Source organism: Acipenser ruthenus, chromosome 37 (assembly GCF_902713425.1).
Source record: "Acipenser ruthenus chromosome 37, fAciRut3.2 maternal haplotype, whole genome shotgun sequence".
Taxonomy (NCBI): domain Eukaryota; kingdom Metazoa; phylum Chordata; class Actinopteri; order Acipenseriformes; family Acipenseridae; genus Acipenser; species Acipenser ruthenus.
The window spans coordinates 5,318,030-5,342,362 of record NC_081225.1 but is presented as its reverse complement, the minus strand read 5'-3'; the positions used below and the strand labels follow the sequence as shown (position 1 = coordinate 5,342,362).

At 41.8% G+C, this 24,333-nt stretch overlaps 1 protein-coding gene across 2 annotated transcripts in view; it reads left to right on the top strand.

Annotated features, from left to right (window-relative positions):
- LOC117969842 (NPC1-like intracellular cholesterol transporter 1) overlaps positions 1 to 20,586 on the top strand; it is a 52,038-nt gene extending 31,452 nt beyond the window's left edge. For both annotated transcript variants that reach the window (XM_059008550.1, XM_059008549.1), the window contains exons 6-18: positions 923 to 1,105; positions 1,689 to 1,803; positions 2,515 to 2,780; positions 3,789 to 3,878; positions 5,053 to 5,243; positions 6,042 to 6,169; positions 8,118 to 8,241; positions 12,460 to 12,515; positions 13,024 to 13,174; positions 13,692 to 13,923; positions 15,801 to 15,914; positions 17,466 to 17,628; positions 19,009 to 20,586. In XM_059008550.1, the coding sequence (XP_058864533.1) occupies positions 923 to 1,105; positions 1,689 to 1,803; positions 2,515 to 2,780; positions 3,789 to 3,878; positions 5,053 to 5,243; positions 6,042 to 6,169; positions 8,118 to 8,241; positions 12,460 to 12,515; positions 13,024 to 13,174; positions 13,692 to 13,923; positions 15,801 to 15,914; positions 17,466 to 17,628; positions 19,009 to 19,130 (1,935 nt within the window). In that variant the 3' untranslated portion in view covers positions 19,131 to 20,586. The remainder of the gene's footprint in view (positions 1 to 922; positions 1,106 to 1,688; positions 1,804 to 2,514; positions 2,781 to 3,788; positions 3,879 to 5,052; positions 5,244 to 6,041; positions 6,170 to 8,117; positions 8,242 to 12,459; positions 12,516 to 13,023; positions 13,175 to 13,691; positions 13,924 to 15,800; positions 15,915 to 17,465; positions 17,629 to 19,008) is intronic.
- Positions 20,587 to 24,333: the final 3,747 nt, after the last annotated feature.

Here is a 24,333-nt window from a genome sequence, read left to right as displayed (position 1 = left end):
CTTTTCATGCTTTTCCTGGAGAGTCCATTTAGTGAAGTCATCGGTGGTAAGCAGCCTATTCTAATTCATTGTCCTGTTGTGATTGAGCACCTGCTACTGTTTGAAATGTATCTGCTGAAGCGCAGAGGCACGTCTTGAAGTAATGTTAAAACTTTACAATGCATTAGTAAGACCTCATCTAGAATACTGTGTTTAGTTCTGGTCCCCCGGCTACAAAAAGGATATTGCTGCTCTAGAAAGACTGAAAAGAAGAGCAACCAGAATTATCCCAGGTTTAAAAGGCATGTTGTATGCAAACAGGCTAAAAGAATTGAATCTATTCAGTCTTGAATAAAGATCTGATTCAAGCATTCCAAATTCTAAAAGATAGTGACAATGTCGACCCAAGGGACTTCTTTGACTTGAAAAAAGAAACAAGGACCAGGGGTCACAAATGGAGATTAGATAAAGGGGCATTCAGAACAGAAAATAGGAGGCACTTTTTTACACAGAGAATTGTGAGGGTCTGGAACCAACTCCCCAGTAATGTTGTTGAAGCTGACACCCTGGGATCCTTCAAGAAGCTGCTTGATGAGATTCTGGCATCAATAAGCTAATAACAACCAAACGAGCAAGATGGGCCGAATGGCCTCCTGTCGTTTGTAAACATACTTATGTTCTTATGTTCTAAAAGTATCTATGTTATTTTTGCACGTAAAATGTAATCCGCTACTACATTTCATAACCTGTCTGATAAAGGAACCATTACTGAAAAAGTTACTAAAAAATGTAATCAGATTACAGTAACGCATTACATGTGATGTGTTTCTCCCCAGCTATGTACACTATGCTATGAGGCTGCAGTGCTGGTGTGTTTCTCCCATGCTCTGTACACTATGCTACACTATGAGGTTGGAGTTATAGTGCGGGGTCTCTGTTTCAGGTCAACTCGAAGATCGTGGTGGGTCTGGGGGGGATCCTGGTGGTGGGCTGTGCAGTCCTCTCCTCCATGGGGTTCTACGCCTGGATCGGGATCCCCTCGTCGCTCATCATCCTTCAGGTCGTGCCGTTCCTAGTCCTGGCTGTTGGAGCTGACAACATCTTCATCTTCGTTCTGGAGTACCAGGTTAGCATCATGGAAAGGAAGGCCAACGGGGGGAGACTTTTCTGTTCTAGTTCTACTGCTCTTTGTCATGTAAAACATGCCTATGATTCTTCGTTTGGTTCATTTTTGATCTTTTGGAGTATATTATTTGTTTTGAGCTGGTTCCTCGTTCCTCGTTCATTATCAGGTTTCGTCACTTAATGCATAACATGCAGAGCCCTTATAACAGTATACAATAGTAAAAGCATAAAAAAGCACTGGGGAACTGCAGAATTACTGTGAACATGTACTGTGGTACACTTCCATAAGGGATATACCCAGGTAAACAATAGGACAGTGAGTTTGATGGAAAACATATCTATCAAATGTATTCATTCAAATACAATTGCTCACAGCCTGACTTCTAACATTCTCTCAAAACAGAAAAGATGAAATTCAGGGACCACATTGTGCTACCGTAGAACCATTACAATGCTGTACAAATCCACAGACATTCGGTAATGCCTGTGCTATGTGTACCTTCTGTGACATGATCTTGAAACATGGACGTGACACAGCGGGTTCTGTACTGTAGTGCAATCACGTGCTGGGTTCTCTTCCTCAGAGAAGCAAGCGAAAGCCGGGAGAGCGGAGGGAGGAGCAGATAGGGAGAGTCCTGGGCAACGTGGCTCCCAGCATGCTCCTCTGCAGCATGTCCGAGTCCATCTGCTTCTTCTTAGGTGAGAACTTTGGGGGGGGGGGGATGTTACCAGAAATCCTGTACCAGGGTGATTGGAGAGTGCTGCCCATAAAAAACGAAGGCAAAGCAAATGTACAAAACACCCCAGTGCATTATTGTTTCCATCTTACTGTCTGCAGTGCGAAGCAGCATGTTGTTTTGAAAAGGGCATCCTGGCAGGCAGTGCAATTTTGAGTGACGTTGCCTCGAGATATAAGGGTTTAACACTCTCCACAAACAGGTGGCTTGAGTCTACAGTCAGAAATGTACAATCAGAAAAGGCCATGATGATACTGTGTTCAATTGTGACTGCCACAATACAAAAAAGGACCTGTGGTCCTGGAGAGAGTCCAGCATAAAGCAACCATACGAGACCTTAACCATACGAGGGCTGAATAGAGGGAGCTGAATCTATTAGCCTGGAACAAAGAAGATTTAAGATTGAAGTCTTTAAAATCTTGAATGGAATAGAAAAAGTTAACTTGAGTCTATACTTTAAGTGCAGCATGGAAAGAATTAGGATAGAGTGGTGAGGTTATGGAATGGGGTTAACTAGCCATGTTGTTGATGCTGAATCACTGGGATCTTTATGACCCAACTACATTGAAGCGCTGCTGGCATGATATAATGTTTGTTGAAAGCTGACTACTATTGGAGGCTTCGCTCTACTTCCCTACCAAGGATTTACTGTTTGAATCCATTGTATTCTCAGGAGCCCTCAGTACTATGCCAGCAGTGAGGTCGTTCGCGTTGTACGCAGCCCTCGCCGTTTTCTTGGACTTCCTGCTCCAGATGTCTGCGTTCGTGGCACTCCTGTCTCTAGACGCCCGGCGTCAGGACAGCTCCCGCTGTGATGTGCTCTGCTGTGTGTCGGTGAAGAACGCCACGAGGAAGAAGAAGAGCGACGGCTTCCTGCTTCCTCTCATGAGAGATTACTACGCTCCCTTCCTCTTGCACAGCACCACCAGGATCATAGTGGTATGGACTCCTCCCACTTCAGTGATTTAATCAGCTTTACACGTGTGCTTAAAGGTTTGGAAGATTATTACCAGAGTAACAGGTTATTCCAAGAACACATTAAAAACACCCGTTTCTTTTCCACTTACACCTGAAGAAGAGACTTTTGCGGTAAATTGACAGTTAATTTGTCAAGCAGTATCAATATATATTATAAAGTAATGATATATATATATATGTATTTGGAACAGTTCTATGTAGCAAAAGCTAGACATATAAGATGTATAGTGGTGTCAAACACACCCCTCCACCCCGTGGATGCACACATAACCTTGAGAAGATAAACAAAAAAAAATACAATGTTGCTGTGCACTTTTAGTTGTTCCATGTCTTGTTACAGTCCTTTGGATATTTGGACAATTGGTTCCATGTTTCTTGGCACTTTGATACTTGGTTAAGATAACTGAGATCTTACATGCAAGTTGATTAATAGTTGCGTCCAGCGTCGTAACCACAGCTGACATTCTACCGAAGTCAAACTTAGGTTTCAAGCTATAGCTGGCAGTATTTATAGGACTGCTTGGTATTTACTATTCAACTGCCAAATCTATGTTACACAGAAAAGCAACAGAGAAAATGAAGGAGTCTTTTGTACTTTACCAGAATTTTTACATGAGCATCAGCATTGATGATGCAAAAAAATACCTGAGGACACGACCTTGGGTGTCCTCATCGCTAGTTACGGCCATGGTTGTGTCAATGTGTAAGACTTGGGATGTTCCAGTTTAACAATAACAAATGTTTTACAGGTTAGGAAGAAAGCTGAAATAAATCAGTTTGTAGTATTTTTAAGATTAATAGCACAGTTATGAAAAATTCCCAGCTGAACTGACTCCAGTGAAACTGGAAATTGGTTACCTAGATATGCAATGGCAGATGGAATGTGTGTGCTTTAAGGCCATTGTCCTCACCCTGTTGGTCATCACAGTAACGCCCTAATGAATGCTGTGTTGGTTCTTCTGTCCACAGATGCTGCTGTTCTTGTTCATGTTCTGTGCCTGCTTCTTCCTGATGTTCCATGTGAGAGTGGGTCTGGATCAGGACCTGTCAGTGCCGACGGTGAGATAGTCACATCTCAGCGTTTCGTGAGAAAGAGGTTACATTTGTTTGCAGTTTGCAGTCATTCTGAGTGGGTCTTAAAGTAATTGTAGCTAACAAAATAGCCATCAATCTTACCTGTTTTACAGTGCCATTAGCTACAAAGGTCTCAGGTGTACAGATTGAAAGAAACTCTGTAATGGCAAACATGTATTTTCATTTTAAAACATTATATTTGGCACTACTTCATGTTACAGAAAGTTATCAGTTTCTATACCCTATTCTCAGGAAATCTGTTACACTGGAACTTCCTGGGCCACCACAGCAGTGTCTTCTGGGTCAAAGCATGTTACTGACTGAAAGCATGTCAGTCAATAAGGGAAGCAGCTGGTTGGTCAATGACAGGAAAGAAGCCTGTGAAGGGTGGGGACAGTGTCACTCTGAGAGTGAAATTATGGTGCAAGCAGTAAAATAAAATGAAAAACACAGTATCTGCTAAAAGAAGCACTCAGAATGATTATATCATAATAAGGGAAGGGGACATTAGGAACCCCCCTCCTATTTTTTTCATTTTCATCCATTTTTAGGTTTGAAAATAAATAACATAGCCAGCCTTTCTGTATCGCCCCCCCCCACTTCCACCCTCTGTATCACCCCCTCCCTCCACATCCACCCTGTCTGTATCACCCCCCCCTCATCCACCCTGTCTGTATCACCCCCCCTCATCCACCCTGTCTGTATCACCCCCTCCTCATCCACCCTGTCTGTATCAACCCCCCCTCATCCACCCTGTCTGTATCACCCCTGCCCCCCCCCTCCACATACACAGTGTTACGTGGAGGGGGGGCAGGGGTGATACAGAGGGGAGTAACACGTTACAGTAACTTGGAACTGTAAGGTGAAAAAAAAATGTAGTTACATTACGTTTATAAAAAAGAGCGCAGCGAGTGCATAACGTGGAAATCAGAAAGTGCTTAAAAAGTGCAAATCAAATCATGTCACATGACCACCCCGCACAAAAATATCTCTGTAAAATGTAAACTGTGCCTGAGAAGTAACTGTAACTAGTTAAAATTTTGTTTGACTTGTAACTGTAACAGATTATTTATAAAAGTAACTTCCCCAACACTGATCACACAATGCCCGTTACCTCTCTCTTTCTCAATCTTCTCTCGGTGTTCTCTGTCTCCTGTAGGACTCCTACATGCTGGATTACTTCAAGTACCTGTACAAGTATTTCGAGGTGGGCATTCCCACCTACTTTGTGACCACGCGAGGGTACAACTTCTCCAGCATTGAGGGGATGAATGGGGTCTGCTCCAGTGTGGGCTGTAACAACAACTCCATGACGCAGAAAATCCAGTATGCCACAACATTCCCCAAAGAGTAAGTACCTTTCTCAGCTCTGTTCTCAGCTGCTTCATTCAGTTCTGTCCGATAGATCCGATAGGCGTGACAGTACAATTCGGTAACAGTTTATGTTGTGCTGCATAAATATGCAAACTGCACCTATTTACTGCGATAAATAGGTGCAGTTTGCATAGACACATCCTCATTAACATTATTTTTTTCAGGTCTTTTAAATAGCTCAAAGAGTTTAACAGGGGCTTATAAAAGTACTTTATGGTCCTTTAAAGCAATTCACTGCATTACAAGGGTGCTGAAAGAGAAGTTTGGTATGTTTTTGTTTCAAATCATCCTGTTGTCTATATACTCTCAAGCATCGCCTCTCTCTAGATACAGCCAATACACAATAGTGTACCATTAACCTGTCTCCCTGCAACACTGTCTCTTGTGGTTTAAGAAATACATCAGTAAGAAAAACCACTGTAGTAGAACAAATGTGTTTTTTCTGATCCAGTAGACAGGGACAGGGGATAGATGAATGGTTACACTCTGGTGTACCAGCTGTTCTTGTTGAGAAGATTTGTTTGAGAGCCCTATGGAGGCCACAGGGGTTCTTTAAACTTCACCAGGGTGTAATGGCATGAAATATTCGAAACAGGAAGTACAATACATATGTTAAGTTGCTCTGAAATTGAAACCAGCATTAGTGAACATGTTTTACAAGTGTATTGACTATCAATGAACTGTTCTTCATTTAGCAGGCTGGGTTATTAAGAGGCATGTCATAATGTTGGAATAATGTGGACGTATTCTTTATTTAGTTTTTCTTCTCCACAGATCCTTTCTGGCAATCCCAGCCTCCTCTTGGGTCGATGACTTTATCGACTGGCTGAACCCGATTTCCAAGTGCTGTCGTTTACACTCCTTTGGTCCCCAGCAGGGGAAATTCTGTCCGTCAACAAGCAGTAAGAATCCCTCTTTATATTCATACCATAATTCTGTAAGAAAATGAATCGTCAAGCAACTTGTAACCCATTAAAAAAATAAGGAAGATAGAGAAAAAAAATAAATAGTGAACACACATACAGAGAATCATCGGAATCTTACCAATTTATCAATACATTAAAATCTGTTGAAAACAAACATCATATTTTGCCAAAATGCAATCCAAAAGGTAGGGGTGGGATACTCGTGCTTGTTCTCGTGAATGCCTTTGAGAAGTATTGATCAGCAGGTTTTAAATAAATCCATTCATTGTGTTGTGTGTTGATTTCAAAATAAGAAATATCCTCCCCTTTACAACTGAGTACCGTAAACTGACAATTCAGCGCCCCGGATGAGAGGAAAACTCGCTTCCAAACGGCTTTAAAAACAGTCTGGAACTTCACATTCAAATGTATTTATTGAACCAGGATAGAACCCGTCAGATATACATCTAATTTCAAGGGGGTCCTAGTTGTTGCCATTGATTGGTACTCATTTGTAAAGGTGAGGGAAGGACAGCCTTTCTTGTTTTAAAATTCAACACGTTAGTGAATGGATTTATTTAAAACCTGCCAATCAATACTTCTCAAAGGCAATCACAAGAACAAGCACGAGTATCGGCGCACCCCTACCAAAAGGACTGGCACTGCAAAGATCACCGTACATTAAAGGAAGGAAGGAAGGAAGCACTACCGTCCCGAAAAATACATACAGGCTAAATAAGCATTAACTACTTGTCCACATTATACATTTAACACACATAATATTACATCATCGTGTTTTGGCCAATTTTCAGAAAAGTTGGTGAGTGGATGTGGCAAAGTGCCCCGCCCCTGTGTGCATTTGTGTGTTCTATGTTGTATGTATGCGTGCGTATGTTAATGTTGGTGTATAGATTGGTACATGGGATATAAACAGGTCTGTGTTTCACGTGTGTTTAAATTGTATATTTGTATTTAGGCACGGGATTGCACATCACGCACGTGCATTTAAAATATAATATGCGAGCACGGGGTTGCACAGAATTAATTCACGTGCTGGGATTCAAGTGAATAATTAATTAGTAATTGAATTCCAGCACAACAGTATATATAGATGCACATTTTCATTCAGTCGGGGTTGGGTGTTCGAGAGTGGAGAACGGGTGAGAGAGAAGGAGAACGTAAAAGTAGTAAAAATAATATCTAGAAGTGTTTGTACTCACCGTGTTTGTTTGTCTCTCCGTGCACCGTTTGTTAAGTGTTTAGTACGTTTTGTTTGTCTCTTTATTTTGGCGTGAAGTGCCGTGTCCTGTGTTTTTGTTGTTGCAAACCTTTTATTTTCTGTTCCGTTTATTAAATGCTGAGCGCGATCACGCGCTCAGCTTTACCAAAACCCAATCTCTCTGTTTATTTATTTCCTGCATCTGGTCTGACACCACCCACTCCGGCCGTCTTTGTGACAGTGGATCATACTGCATATCATTTAAAACAAACTTATTATAAAAGGTTGATATTGACAAAAGACCAAATATGTCAAGATGGAATTAAACTTTGATCTAAATGTGCACTTAGATGAGGAGATTTAAATGGAGGAATTTGAAAAAAGAATGCACTTCTTTGCACCCAGCTCCCCCGTCGGAAGGGGCAAGCTCCGCACTGCCTTGTAAAAAGTTATAGACTGCCATACAGTCCCTTCAAATGAGTAGGTGCAGTATTCTTACTGATATCATATTTAGAAAAAATGTGAATATCTGTGGCATAAAAAAAATGAAAACCCATGACTTACTGTAAGATAACAGGCTTGCCCAAAGGCATCCACTTATGACATAAATACTGCGTGTCACGGTCTTTCATGACATATTCTCTCTGTATCCTGCCCTGATGTGCTAACATGAGACAATCCTCAATGTGCTAGACTGACTCCTCACTTTCCTCTCTTCTCCTGTAGCCTCTGTCTGCTTGAAAAAGTGTATGCAACTGGGTGCTGGCACAGTGAGACCCACTGTTGAGCAGTTCAACCAGTACCTCCCCAACTTCCTCAGCGACCTGCCTAACCTACAGTGCTCCAAAGGGTGAGTTTATCTAAGCAGGCAAACCTTTTGAGATGTAATACTATAATCAAAATATTACCCTTCATGGATGTCTGAATGTCTTACAGCACTAATCAATTCAAGATTTAGCTCTTTGGAAATATCAAATAAATGTAATAAATTAAATGACAAACATTTCAACTCAGTGCTAATACAATCAAACGTTTTTTCATATCACCAAATAACCTGACAAAATAAACATTAAAACACAGAAAAAGTGTTCATACAATAAATAACCCTGTTTTGCAGTGGAAATTAAATGTACAGTAGTACTGGTTACTGCATTGATTATAATTGGGTTTATTAATAAACATCATTTTTAATATACAATCTATTACACTGTACATGAACAACTGCACATGGTAATAATTAAAACAAAAGAAAGTTGTAAACTTACACATTGCATTGTTCTGAATGCTACAGTGGCTATCAAAAGTATTCACCCCCCTTGGACTTTTCCACATTTTATTGTGTTACAACATGGAATCAAAATGGATTTAATTAGGAGTTTTTGCCACTGATCAACACAAAAAAAGTCCATAATGTCAAAGTGAAAAATAAAATCTACAAATTGTTCTAAATTAATTACAAATACAAAACAGAAAATAATTGATTGCATAAGTATTCACCCCCTTGAGTCAATATTTGGTAGAGGCACCTTTGGCAGCAATTACAGCCATGGGTCTATTTGGATAAGTCTCTACCAGCTTTGCACATCTGGACACTGCAATTTTTGCCCATTCTTCTTTGCAAAATTGCTCAAGCTCCATCAAGTTGGATGGGGACCTTTGGTGAACAGCAATTTTCAACTCTTTCCACATATTCTCAATTGGATTGAGGTCCGGGCTTTGACTGGGCCACTCCAGGACATTGACCTTTTTGTTTTTAAGCCACTCCAGTGTGGCTTTGGCTGTATGTTTGGGGTCATTGTCCTGCTGTAAGATGAATCTTCTCCCAAGTCCCAGGTCTCTTGCAGACTTCAGCAGGTTTTCCTCCAGGATTTCTCTGTACTTTGCTGCATCCATTTTGCCCTCTATCTTCACGTGGTTTCCAGGCCCTGATGCAGAGAAGCATCCCCATGTCATGATGCTGCCACCACCATGCTTCACGGTAGGGATGGTGTTCTCAGGATGATGTGCAGTGTTAGGCTTGCGCCAAACATAGCGCTTAGTGTTGAGGCCAAAAAGCTCTATTTTGGTCTCATCAGACCATAGAATCTTCTTCCACTTGGTCTCAGAGTCTCCCATATGCCTTCTGGCAAACTCTAGCCAAGATTTGATGTGAGTTTTTTTCAACAATGGCTTTCTTTTTTGCCACTTTCCCATAAAGGCCAGTTTTGTGAAGCACTTGGGCTATTGTTGCTGTATGCACAGTGTCTCCCAGCTCAGTCGTGGAACACTGTAACTCCTTTTTAGAGTTGCCATAGGCCTCTTGGTGGCCTCCCTGACTAGTGCCCTTCTCACCCAGATACTCTGTTTTTGAGGACGGCCTGTTGTAGACAGATTCACAGTTGTGCCATATTCTCTCCATTTCTTAATAATGGACTTTACTGTGCTCCGGGGGATATTCAATGCCTTGGAAATGTTCTTATATCCTACCCCTGATTGGTGCTTTTGAAGAACCTTATTCCGGATTTGCTTTGAATGTTCCTTCGTCTTCATGATGTAGTTTTTGTTAGGAAATGTACTAACCAACTGTGGGACCTCCCAGAGACAGGTGTATTTAACCTGAAATCATGTGAAACTCCTTAATTGCACACAGGTGGACTCCATTCAACTAATTATGTGACTTCTAAAGACAATTGGTTGCACCAGAGCTTATTTAGGTGTGTCATAGCAAAGGGGCTGAATAGTTATGCAATCAATTAGTTTCTGTTTTATATTTGTAATTAATTTGGAGCAAATTGTAGATTTTATTTTTCACTTTGACATTATGAACTTTTTTTGTGTTGATCAGTGTCAAAAACTCCTAATTAAATCCATTTTGATTCCATGTTGTAACACAATAAAATGTGGAAAAGTCCAAGAGGGGTGAATACTTCTGAGAGCCACTGCATATTTTGCGACTTCAGAACATTAAAATACTGTACAGCAACTTACTTAAATATAACCCTTCTTATGTTAGGTTTTTATTTATTATAGAAATCAGTTATACAACTGTAATTGGAGCTAACAAAATAGTTCCGTACATTTTCTCCGCCATTCACATCCATTCAGTTTATGTCTCAAATGTGCAGTTTTGAAAGAAACACATGTATTTTAACTTTAAAACATGGTATCTGGTACTACAGTAGTTTAAAGAAATTTCTGTTTGCAATCCATGCTTTTAGACTGCCTTGCAATTCCTGGGTCATTTCACCTGGAGTCTACTTTCCTGTCAATCACCAATCAGCTATTGCCCTCATTGACTAACATGCTTTGACCCAGAAGATGCTACTGGGCTGAAATGAGCCGGAAAGTAAAGCAGTACCAGACTTCCTGGAGGCCAAGGCAAGCAAGCTGATAACTTGCTTTAACCTTGTGTAGTAGCAGACGTCTGCTTTAAAATGAAAATACATGTGCACTATAACTTGTGTTTCTTTAAAAACGTATATTTGAGACCTATGTAGCTATGGAAATGCAAAATGTGTAAGATTTATGAAATTAGTATATTACAATTGTGAGTGATAATAAAAGTGATATTTTCAGGAGCCTGTCCCTTTTACCTCCCATTGTATTGTGGACATTTGAATCTAATGATATAATGATTGTAATAATTGTAAGTCGTCCTGGATAAGGGCGTCTGCTAAGAAATGAATAATAATAAAGTGCCGGGTGGTATTATGCAGGTACAGCTGTCTACCTCCCGGACACTGCACTGCAGGGTTTTATGCTGATTGTCTGCACCACGTTTCCTAGGTGCAGGATAGCTCTAAATATCAGGACTAGGTGCAGGGCAAGCACTTCCAACAATACCTCCAATCGCGGTTTCAATTATCTTAATGGTTCAAAAACAGTTTCCGTTGTTAGATGTCTGCATTTTACTCTTTGTTCCATGCTCCAGTTAGAACATTTACACACCTGATGGCACGGTTATCCCAACTATTGAAAGCTGTTTGTGAGTGCAAACTCACAACAACAGAACAGAATGTAGCCCAGCTATGTACATTCGTTTCTGTCACAGGGTCTCTCAGCCAAGCAATGCTGGATCCCTTATGAATACTAAAAGCCACAATCAGCCAGTCCAACAAAAAAAGCAGTTTTTTAAATGCTGTGCTTTTTATTTACAGCCAGTGAAAAACAAGGTACAAGACACAGGCCATCAATCAGAAAGGGCAGAAACAAAAAAACTAAAATAAAAATAAAACTGATCTCAGGTTTAAAGGTAGCAGAAACACAATAGGACAGGCAGCCCAAGCTGACATGCTCTCAGTCTTCAGCAGTGACTTGTTGAGCAATGCAGTAAAGTAACCAGGTAAGGTTTGGGATATCTGTCTTAGCCCTTTAAGCTCCCAAAGAGAATGAACTTCAGTGTGGCTGGTGCAGTCCTTTTAAAGGTCCAGCCCCTCTCCCCCTTCAGTGTGGCTGGTGCAGTCCTTTTAAAGGTCCAGCCCCTCTCCCCTTTCAGGTAACTAATTTTTTTTTAATTATTATTTTTTTTTAAATTTAGACTCTCCAATTATTTTACCCCTGATTTTCTCCCCATTTGGAATGCCCAGTTACTATTATTATTATTCCTCCTTCACCTTGGCGATTCCCCACACAGCTCAGGGACCCGAGGCTCAGTGGGCGTCCTCCGATCCCACTGGCCTATCGGCGTCCTTTTACACCCAGGAACTCGAGAGCGGATGTCTGCAGGCTACTGGCCTCTGGAGGACAAAGACCAGCCCAGCAAATCATCGCTCCCAAGCTCACTTGGAGCCTGGCCTGTAGGGGTCGCCGCAGAGCGGTGAAGAGAAACAGTCTAAGCCGGATCCCACCTCCCCAACCCTGGGAGCGCCAAAGCAAATGCGGTGCCCCCCCCCCACCTCCCCACCTCCCCTCCTCCCCCCCCCCGGAGTCCCCAGCGAAGACCGGCTGTCTCGCACAACCAGGATTGTATGCCGTATGACTCACTAGCATGCCGCGCAGCAGTGCTTTTACCAGGTGAGCCATTCGGTGACCCCACTAATTCGATTTTAAAGATAGATTACCTGGTTTGTTTTCTGTTTTTTTCTTCCAGGGGCCTGGGAGCCTATGACAAAGCTGTTGTTAGAGGAGCGGATGGAGAAATAATAGGTACAATTTGATTGGAATCCCATTTGGATGTGTGACACATTCTTCAAAGTGATTCTGGGTTTTGCTGATCCAGTATTGTTATTATAATTTTTACCCTCAGACTGTCTTTAAACAGACTTCCTCATTCCATTGAAGTCATGTGACAATGGAACCTTGGCTGGTCCCACCTACTCACCCTCTGTATTTATGTTGAGTATGCTGGGCCCGCAGAGTTGAAAGATCACATTGTCACATGGTTTAAATGGAACAAGGAAGCCAGTTCAGTGCTAGGCAGTTCTCCAGACTAGCTAAAAATGGATAACGACAGATATAGAGAAAAATAAGAGCAACTTAATATTGGAGACCTCAGAACTGTTTACAATTATTGAAAATGTCAGAAAAAGACAAGGGACATGTGAACAATTAATACAAAAAATATTTAAAGCTAGTTAGTGTTTAAAATGACATTTGAAGCTAGTTGAATGAATAAGCAGGGCTTTGTCTCACCCCTTCTACCCCCTCTTTACAGCCTCGCGGTTCATGGCCTACCACACCCCCCTCACCAATTCACAGGCGTTCACGGAGGCCCTGAGGAGAGCCAGGGAGCTTGCTGACAACATCACCAGGAGCATGAGGCAGATCCCCGGCACAGACCCCGACTTCCAGGTCTTCCCTTACACGTAAGAGCACACCCAGAGTCCCCTGCCCTGCTTACAGCACCGCGGTCAGTAAGCAGACAGTGTGGGCAAGCTTTTAAACACGCAAACAGAATGCTTGCTTATTTAACAGGGCGGAGGCTGGGTGTGAACTGGCGACCCAGCGTCCCGCGAAGAAGCATCTTAACCTGTGTGAAAGAGCCGGGCTGTCTGCAATAGATCTTTTAAACTCATCTCATCTCACCGACAGGACAGAATCACACAGCACTGTCCATTCCACTTATTCATCAAAAGAGGCTGTGATATTTATGGGTTATCTAGTCATGATGTTTACGCCAAACCACTGGGATCCTTTAAGATCAGGCTCGTCAAAGTTCTAAGATTAACCAGCTACTGGGAACCGGAGAAGCAGAATTACTTTTTCTTGTTCATAAATGTCCTTCTGCTCTTCTGCTATAAATAGGCGCACCTTCTCAGATTAACCAATACCATATCAAATAAAACCAGAAAATCAGGATTGGTGTTTTGCTTTCCCCTGCAGGATCACGTACGTGTATTTTGAGCAGTACCTGACGATCGTGTCGGAGGGGCTCTTCATCCTGTCGCTGTGTCTACTCCCCACCTTTGTGGTGTGCAGTATCCTGCTGGGCATGGATGTGCGCTCCGGTCTGCTCAACCTCATCACCATCATCATGATCACTGTGGATACCGTCGGGGTCATGACCCTATGGAGCATTGACTACAATGCCGTGTCGCTTATCAACCTGGTCACGGTGAGTGAGGCTTCCTCTCCAAAGCAATACAGAACCACATTCATTCTTTAAGCCTCCAATTGTGGACCGTGTCTTTGTGCCATGCCTTGACTGTCTTGAACTTCCTGGGTCATTTCACTTGGAGAGTGGAGTTTCCCCACCCCTTCAGGGGCTTCTTTCCTGTCAGTAACCCACTGCTTCCCATATGACGGACGTGCTTTGCAGCCAGTAAGATGCTTTGACCTTGAAGACACTGCTGAGGCGAAATGACAAAGGATAGAGTAACAGACTAACACTGATGTGACAAAACAGAGCTTCGCAGATTGCACTCATGAACTACTATTAAAACAGAAGTGCTTTTTTATATTCTAATTGCGTAATGTTCTATGCCCAATATGACATCTAGATATTTAGAAAAATCGTTACTGTTGATTTTTCACACGTGATTAATAATTAGTTTTAAAAAAGAGCTAATTTAGCATGGAGTTGGATTTGTTGTGAATATGCCCTGAAGTATGTCCATCAACAACTAATGTTCATCTGTGTAGTGCTGTTCCTCTGCGCTGCCGGAAATGAAAGGTATTGTATCTTCTCATAGTGATTTGTACATTATAAAGACTGCTTAGCACAGTTTTGAACCCATTACTTATCTCCTCCAGTTGCATCTGCATTCCATTTCACAGCCTTGGTGCTGTTCCGGGATACAGTTGTGTCTGTGTCTTTTCTCATAGTTTTAATCTGCAAACCCCCCCTTTTTAGTTGAAATAAACCTTAGAAATTGTGCTTTTACCCATACAGTCACCACTCCTATAGATATTGAACACAACTAATAGTATTATTATTATTATTATTATTATTATTATTATTATTATTATTATTTTCTTACAGTCGTAAACAGAAATACATTTCAAGAATCACAGTACAAGTATTAATACAATTAAGAGCAAGATAAAATACAATGACTTCGGTTCTAGCAAGTACAAGTATATAAAGTAATATTAAGTAATATTAAAGTTACATATTAAGTATGGCATGTTATATATCAAACACATATTGGCATGATCACATATCTTTAGCAATATAGATTATCTTTTTATTATCCCAATGATTGGGTTTGATTAATATAATTTTTCATTGTAATAAGTACAGTAGACTCTTGCTAACCCAAACCCAGATAGTCTGTACTGACACACAACTGGAACCAGGTTCATAATGAAATGCAGCTGTCGAAACCTACATTTCATAATTTGGTAATAATTGCCTTTGATGAAGGCATTTCTCTTATTGTAGAGATAATAATCAGTACTCTAAATCAGTCACTGCACAGGTCTCGTGGGGTGGATTAGCAGCGTTTATTATTGTCAGTGTTGGGTTGTAACACATTACATGCAGAGTTCCTCTAATCTGACTAACTGTAGTGGTTCCTTTTTCAGACAGGTAATGAAATGTGGGAGCGGATTACGATTTACATCAAAAAAACATATTGTAGTTACTTTTCATTATATTTACGTACCACGGCTAATGCATAACGTGGAAGTCAGAAAGCACTTCAATAGTGCAAGTCAAACCCTACATGCACATGAACACACTGTTCATATCATCTTGCTAGAACATGGCATCAGAGGAGTGGGATCGAGAGCTGGATATTTTGAGCTGCAGCCTGACCAAAATATCTCCTTAAAATGTAAACTGTACCTGAGAAGTAACTATTTATAACTTGAACTTCTTACCTTTTTTTTCAATGTAATAAGTTACTGTGACTTGTAACGGTAACAGATTACTTTTTAAAAGTAACGCCACACACACACACAGTGGTTAATGTATGATGTTCACAATTCTTTTTGTATTAGTTAGGTCCTCTGTGTCTTGTCTAATTTGAACTGTGTTATTTTTCACAGGCCGTTGGCATTTCTGTGGAGTTTGTCTCTCACCTGACCCGCTCCTTTGCCATCAGCACCCAGCCCAACCACTTGGAGAGAGCCAAGGAGGCCACTGCTAACATGGGCAGCGCTGTACGTATCTCCCCTCCCTGTCCCTCTGTCTGCTAACATGGGCAGCGCTGTACGTATCTCCCCTCCCTGTCCCTCTGTCTGCTAACATGGGCAGCGCTGTACGTATCTCCCCTCCCTGTCCCTCTGTCTGCTAACATGGGCAGCTCTGTACGTATCTCCCCTCCCTGTCCCTCTGTCTGCTAACATGGGCAGCGCTGTACGTATCTCTCCTCCCTGTCCCTCTGTCTGCTAACATGGGCAGCGCTGTACGTATCTCCCCTCCCTGTCCCTCTGTCTGCTAACATGGGCAGCGCTGTACGTATCTCCCCTCCCTGTCCCTCTGTCTGCTAACATGGGCAGCGCTGTACGTATCTCCCCTCCCTGTCCCTCTGTCTGCTAACATGGGCAGCGCTGTACGTATCTCCCCTCCCTGTCCCTCTGTCTGCTAACATGGGCAGCGCTGTACGTATCTCTCCTCCCTGTCCCTCTGTCTGCTAACATGGGCAGCGCTGTACGTATCTCCCCTCCCTGTCCCTCTGTCTGCTAACATGGGCAGCACTGTACGTATCTCTCCTCCCTGTCCCTCTGTCTGCTAACATGGGCAGCGCTGTACGTATCTCTCCTCCCTGTCCCTCTGTCTGCTAACATCGGCAGCGCTGTACGTATCTCCCCTCCCTGTCCCTCTGTGTGCTAACATGGGCAGCTCTGTACGTATCTCCACTCCCTGTCACTCTGTCTGCTAACATGGGCAGCTCTGTACGTATCTCTCCTCCCTGTCCCTCTGTCTGTCTGACTGAATGGCCCGGTGTATGACTCTGGGCTTCACAAAGCTTTGCCCCAGTGCAGCTTTTTTCTTTAAATAATAAATCTCTGTTTTAACTATTTCAAAACTACAGACCTATATGCAGGAGTGATAACCCCACTCAAAACGAATATTATATAATCTGTGTATCTATGCCCATTTCCTATTCATGGTTTCAGTTTAAGACACTGCAACTACTAAATTAGTTATCCAAGAGCTTACATGCAGTGTCAGGTTGCAACAGTGAAAAAGGGGCTTCTTTACATTTTATTCCTCTATCCAGGCACAACTATTGTAGACTGTTGCACCCTGACATAGGCTGGTAAACTCCCATGGTTTCTGTGGATTTGCTTTATTAATCAAGCATTAAGAAAATGAAAATCACAGTTTAAAAATGCATATTAAACATAATATATTGGACAGAATGGGTTTTCAGGTATACCACTTTAAACAGCCAGACTGAACAATTATGACTGTTTATACAAAATTCATAGCTCTCTATTGCACAATTCACATTGATACTAGTATCTCTGTATGGAAACAAACAAATGACAGGAAGCTTTTAACACTCTAAGGGATCATTCACTTCAATCTAAAGGATTTGATGGAGATTCATTTGAAGACGTCTAGTCGAAATGTTTGTCATTGCACTTTTCTTCATGTATTTCTAGAATATGGTGTTGCAGTTTCTTAATTAAATGCACAAGGCATAAGTAAGGGAGGTAGACTGGTCCAGTGTGAGCTAATGCAGGCTTCCCCCTCCTGCCCAGGTGTTTGCGGGCGTTGCGATGACGAACCTCCCTGGTATCATAGTCCTGGCATTCGCCAAGGCGCAGCTCATCCAGATTTTCTTCTTCCGGCTCAACCTGGTCATCACATTGCTGGGGATGCTGCATGGCCTGGTCTTCCTGCCCGTGCTTCTGAGCTACTTCGGTAAGCAGCTTGTAACAAACTCTACAACTGTTGTTACCCCTTGACAGTGATTACTGAAATAATCCCTGAGCTCTTACAGGTTGTGTATTGGTCTCAAATTTCCAGTTTTGAAAGAAACGCCTGCTACAGTAAACATGTATTTTTATTTTCTATTTGGTACTACGCTTGGTTAGACATCTCTGTTTGCAAGCTGTCCTTTAAGTTAGTGTTGTACTTTGATCATCGTCCCCACCCCTTCAGCTGCTTTCCTATTGACTGACATGACTGATTTGCGCTTCATCTTACTGCTTTCTGGCAGTAACATGAAGCGCAAATGCAAACAGATAACCCGAGAATAAGTAAAAGAAACTGAGCGCTTCCTTAACCTGAAGTAGCACCAGATACTAAGTGTTATAATGTAATTAGCTGTAAAAAAGTTGTAAAACTTCTTTCCAGACAGGCGCCTCGCCTATTCTATTCTATTCTATTCTATTCTATTCTATTTTGATGTTGTTGGACAAAAAGGACAAGGGTCTATAAGATGGAAATTGTGCCTACAAGTGCCGATCAAACATGAAATATTTCTATGGAAGCTGTTTCACCTTTAATGGAACTACCACAGGGTATACCTGCAGAACATAACTTGTCTACGGCCACATTCTTATTTTTTCATGTAGATTTAATAAAAAAAATTATATATATATATATAAGGTATTTTGCCTCATCCATTGCATATGGGAGTTGTAAAGCTATATTTTGTATCTTTAAAAAAATTGTTCTTAAAATTCTTTAAAAAAAAATAAATGAATGCTGTCCAACAAACAAACAGGTTAAAGAGAGTTAAAGAGTATCTGCACAGCCCTTATCTTTAATTGCACAGGTGAGTTTCACCACAGCCCTTACCTTTAATTGCTCAGGTGAGTATCTGCACAGCCCTTACCTTTAATTAAAAGATGCTGACATTGGATCAATTCTTTGATAACTACACTGTAGTTACACAATTCTTTTGATGCTGTCCTTTACATTTGGTTTTTCAAAACAGTTGTGCCATGCCTTATTTTGCAACCTGCAGTTTGGGAAACTGTTATAGACCCTTGTCCTGTCCTGTAAGGAGTTCCATTGTAGTCATCTTATTAATGCAATTCCAGTGCTGTGTGCTTCTTTTCTGAGTGACGGTGGATGAATAACCCTTATTAATGCAATTCCAGTGCTGTGTGCTGCTTCTTTTCTGGGTGACGGTGGATGAATAACCCTTATTAATGCAATTCCAGTGCTGTGTGCTTCTTTTCTGAGTGAGGGTGGATGAACAACCCTTATTAATGCAATTCCAGTGCTGTGTGCTTCTTTTCTGAGTGACGGTGGATGAACAACCCTTATTTTTTTTTTGCTTTCTAAAATCAGGCCCAGAAGTTAACAAAGCCCTGCTATTGGAGCTCCAGCGCCAGGAGAGCCGGAGCAATAAGGAAATTGAGACAATCAGTGGCAACAACTGCTATTCAAACCATGCTTTCGAGGACCACTAGAAAGACTCCCAGTCCAACTGGCATATCAACAGCTAGCTTAATTCACACAGATACAAGAGAACGCTAAGCAACAAGCAAACTCACTTAAACCCGGAGACCTCAAAGAGCCAAGGTTGTCTGATGGATTACAACACTCTACCACAGCCATTCGGGTCCAAACTCAACCCACCCCGTTTGTTCTGCGCACTCCAGCCATTTAAGGTTAGATAGGAGGTCATGTGTTGTTCATCATTTCTGTGTACTGTTTACCCAAAGTTTTATTTAATATATACTAGACACTTGCAATAAAAAGTTGTTACTAATTTTATACTGAAACTGGTGCAATTAACCAGATTACTGTTTTTTAATATTGTTATTAAAATTAGACTTTTTATGTCATCGTAAAGTTTACTTTGGACGTTACAAGATCCCTCATTTTATGGAGCTGTGACACTGGGGCTTTTGAATTGCATTGGCCTGACTTGAGAGTTGAAAAGTTATAGTGCAGTCACATGGATTCTTGTAAACCACAGATAAAGGACCAACCAGACAAAGGTCTTCTCCAAGCTTAAAAAAAATGAAAATAATTCCCAGCCACAATTTTTAAGCTTCAAAGTATTTTTGAATGTTCTGAATAACACTGCAGTAACAGTTATTAAAATGTTTTCCATTACAATGCAACAACATATTTATAGGGCTGTGCAAATACATTGAAAATCTGAGTTTTAAGTTAAGGTATTAATGAAATGGAATAAAACCATATTAATTACACAACACAAGACCAGAGCGTCCCTGGTTTGCGCTTGTCTGAGTCGAGAACAATCTGATAGGGATTTACTATAGAACGTGATGAGATTAATCTAAAACCACGGCATTTATCTGTGATTCCTTCTATTACCATTCTTTTATCCGTTTGATATCAAGTCATTTTGATTTCACTTGCTGATTTGCTCATTTCCATAGAAATGATTCACCCCTGCAGTGAACTGTAGAATTGTAGTCCTGGGCCCCATCTGAAGGAGAATGAGCTTCCAAAGGGCTTCCAAATCACACAGTACTGAAGTGCACTGCAGTGATCAGGAGTAAGTTGTACAGATGAAGGCAAATGAGAGAAAGGCAGCTTTTCTAGTTGTGAAAGGCTTGTTTGGGCTTCCTGTAATACCTGCTGACAAAAAACCTGTGAAAGGGCCTTGCTGAGTATTTAACATGCTGGCGGCGAGATTACTATTGTATCTTCTGCACATATATCTAACCACGGGGTGCTGGGAATCTGTACTTCAAATTCTGAGCAATTTCAGATTTTTATTTTGTAAATCTTTATCAAGAGCCGACATGTACAGTTTGAATGGGTTGTAATTGTCTCCGTAAGTATTTTACAAAAATGTCAGTATTTTAAAATATACAGTATAAGATGTTATAAAAAAAAATGTAATTACATGTACTGGATTATTAAAATGTCATTTTGTTTTTATAAATATTTGGGGGTTTGTTTTTTTAATCTGTTACTCTCTACCCACTGAAACTTAGCCATTCAACAAACACACTTCCAGAGGCTGACAGCACATTAAAGTGGTTGTAGTCAGTGCTGTAGTCGAGCCAGAATGTCTCAGAACCCCATGCTGGTACTTTATTCTATAGGCAGAACATTTTAGAATTGGAAATGTTTTTAAGGATATTGCAAAGGCAAGTAAAAACAAGATTTGTTATTTTTTAGTACTTTCCATTAGGAAAAATATCAGAAAACTTTTATCCCCCTGGATCACATATGAAAATAAACCCCATTCTCTTAGACTTCACTTAAACAGCTATTTTCAATTCTGAACCCATTTGCAACAACTGCCTTACACCTAATCCATAACCCAAACATTACTCTCCAAAACTTGATTCATTTCTGAGCAAAAGTCAGGATAGTTATCGTAGTAAACATAACTCAAGGAAGCATCCACAGGTATGGGAAACTGGTCTTCTTTGTAAACCTTGTAGAGGAGTAAATTCTATTGTGATGCTTTTACCAAGTAACAAGTCAGATCCTGTGCCGATCTGGTGTTCCAAATCTGACTCCCTGACATTTCTCAACAAGTAACTCTGAATTTGAGAGTACTTGTTGGGAGTGTTAGAGGTTTGACAGGTTTTCTTGCAGATGGTTGCATTTCCTCATATTTTTTAGGCACATCTTTAAAATCGGAAGCCACCAGAGCAAGAATTTCAGACCACTGCTCAATCACAAAAGCTGGCTCGAATCAATTCTTTGTGGGCTAATTCATGTAAAAGCAAAATGACCCACTGTTGCTGCCTTTCTACAGCTATGAATATCTAAGGCTTCCAACAATTCTTTGTCAACCAAATCGCAACTACAGGATGTCTGCTGAAATAAGCCCCTGTCGGAATCTGGGACATACTTTAGGAAATTAGAGATAAGGTTGCTTGTAACAGCGCCAAATGCAGTTTGCTCTATAATTACTGGAGCTGACTCCATAAGAAAGTACTTTTCTCTTTTCCAACCAAAAACCAACACCTGGTCTACACTTTCCCCATTTTTTTCCCCCAAAATCATGTCTTAAGAAAGTGAACCTTGTATGTTGTGCCAAGTGTACATTGCTCATAGAAATCACTCCAAAACTCACTTAGGCCATCTCTCATGACACCCCCCTTCATCTTGCTCCTCAACACCTCTCTACTTTCTGGTATCTTTCCCTCTGCCTTCAAAAATGCCTCTATCACTCCCCTCCTCAAAAAACCTACCCTCGACCCCACCTCCCTCCAGAGCTACCGTCCTGTCTCCCTCCTACCCTTCCTCTCCAAAACCCTCGAGCGGACTGTACACCGCCAGCTCTCTGCTTTCCTGTCCAACCACTCTCTGCTTGACCCTCTCCAATCTGGCTTCCGCTCTGCCCACTAGACTGAAACCGCCCTCCTGTCTGTCACCAACTCACTTAAGTGTGCCCGAGCTGCCTCTCTCTCCTCTGTCCTAATTCTCCTCAACCTCTCTGCTGCCTTTGACACTGTTGATCACTCTATTCTACTATCATCTCTTGCTGACCTGGGGATCTCTGGCACTGCTCTGGCCTGGTTCTCCTCCTACCTCTCCAACCGCACTTACCAGGTAACCTGGCGTGGAGCAACCTCCACACCTCACCCTCTCTTAACTGGAGTCCCCCAAGGGTCAGTCTTGGGTCCTCTCCTGTTCTCTCTCTACACCCGCTCCCTGGGCCCCCTCATCGCATCCTATGGTTTCTCATACCATTTCTATGCTGATGATGCTCAGATTTTCCTCTCCTTCCCCGCCTCTGACTCCACCATCTCCTCCCGTATCTCTACCTGTCTGTCTGCTATTTCCTCCTGGATGCACTCGCATCACCTCAAACTCAACCTCTCTAAATCTGACCTCCTTTTCTTTCCCTCCTCCTCCCCCTCCTCTGATCTCTCTATCTCTGTTCCTCTGGAATCTACCACACTCTCTCCCTCTTCCTCAGCTAAGAACCTTGGAGTCACCCTGGACCCCTGCCTCTCTTATTCCCAGCACATCTCCACTCTGGCACGCACTTGCCGATTCTTCCTGAGCAACATCCGAAGAATCCGACCCTTCCTCACCAACTATGCTACCCAGCTCCTGGTCCAGGCCCTGGTACTCTCCCGCCTAGACTACTGCAACTCCCTCCTGGCTGGCCTCCCTGCGTCCGCCACCCGTCCGCTCCAGCTCATCCAGAACTCTGCTGCCCGCCTGGTGTTCTCTCTGCCTCGCTTCGCCCACGCTACTCCACTACTCCGCTCGCTCCACTGGCTCCCGATCACCGCTCGCATCCAGTTCAAGACTCTTGTACTAGCCTACAGATGCCTTGACCAGACTGCACCCAGCTACCTCCAGACCCTCATCTCTCCCTACACCCCCACTCGACCTCTCTGCTCCGCCTGCACTAGAAGACTAGCTCTATCTCCGCTACGCTCCCCTGCCTCCAGAGCCCGCTCCTTCTCCACCCTTGCTCCCCAGTGGTGGAATGACCTTCCTACAGATGTCAGGACTGCCCAGTCCCTGACCACATTCCGGCGCCTCCTTAAGACTCACCTCTTCAAAGAGCACCTGTAGAACTCCTGTTTGTATCCTGGGACACTATCACCCTTCATGTAAATGTGCTTTATTTTGCTCTTATCTGCCCCCTATTTTACTGCATTTAATCCTGTACTTCAGAATACTGTAATCTGCCAAGTGTTTAACCTGTAGTACTTTGTATTTAATCACATCCTGATGTAACTATCACTATTTAATCATATCCTGATGTAATTATCTGCTGTATTATTGAATTGTGGTTTGTCACACTTGTACCTTGCTTGAACAAAAGTTATTGTATTATTGCTCTTATTGTATTACTTGTATTGTAACACTTGAAATGTATTTGCTTATGATTGTAAGTCGCCCTGGATAAGGGCGTCTGCTAAGAAATAAATAATAATAATAATAATCTTGTGCCCTTTCAATTTTTCCAACAGAAAGTACAAGTTGGAGGCTAATTTTGTTTTCCTAAATGCCATCTTCACAGAAATGTGCAATGAGTTCTTGTAAAAGTTGTCCATGATGAACACAAAGAATCTTCTTTCTCACAGAACTGCAGGTATTTTCTTGGAAAGTATCTGACAGAGGTACAGTATCATCCAACAGAGGGTCATCAGTTTCTTCCTGATTTCACATGAAAAATGAAATCGTACTACTGTCTTCCAAATAATTGTTGTCTAAGAGCTGACCACTTATAGATTCATGCAATAAATAAGTATCTTCATATGTAGCTTCATAGATGACAATGACCTTATTAATAATAATAATAATAATAATAATAATAATAATAATAACTAGAAGTTGCCAGCAACTTGACGGCTTCCAAGACATTCTTGTTCTTATCTGTGTTCCATAACAACCATGACATATCTGCACTTTAAGGAGTTATAAGCTAGTTTTGCATTTGACCTTAAGGAGAGGTCAGAGTTCACAGTCAAGGCATTTTTTGAATACAGCATACATGGGCTCCTATAGTATTCCATAGTAACCATTACACTATCAGGGTCTGTCAGCATAGCAGATCCTTCCTGGGACCTTTCTGATCCCTCATCCTCATAGTCTGCTTCATGAAATATTGCAAAGGATATCTTACAGGGGGCCGTTAAGTTAGAGAAGAATCTGCAGCAATTAACACTTCAGTTCTAGAACCAGCTGGGGAATAAAACTCATTTCATT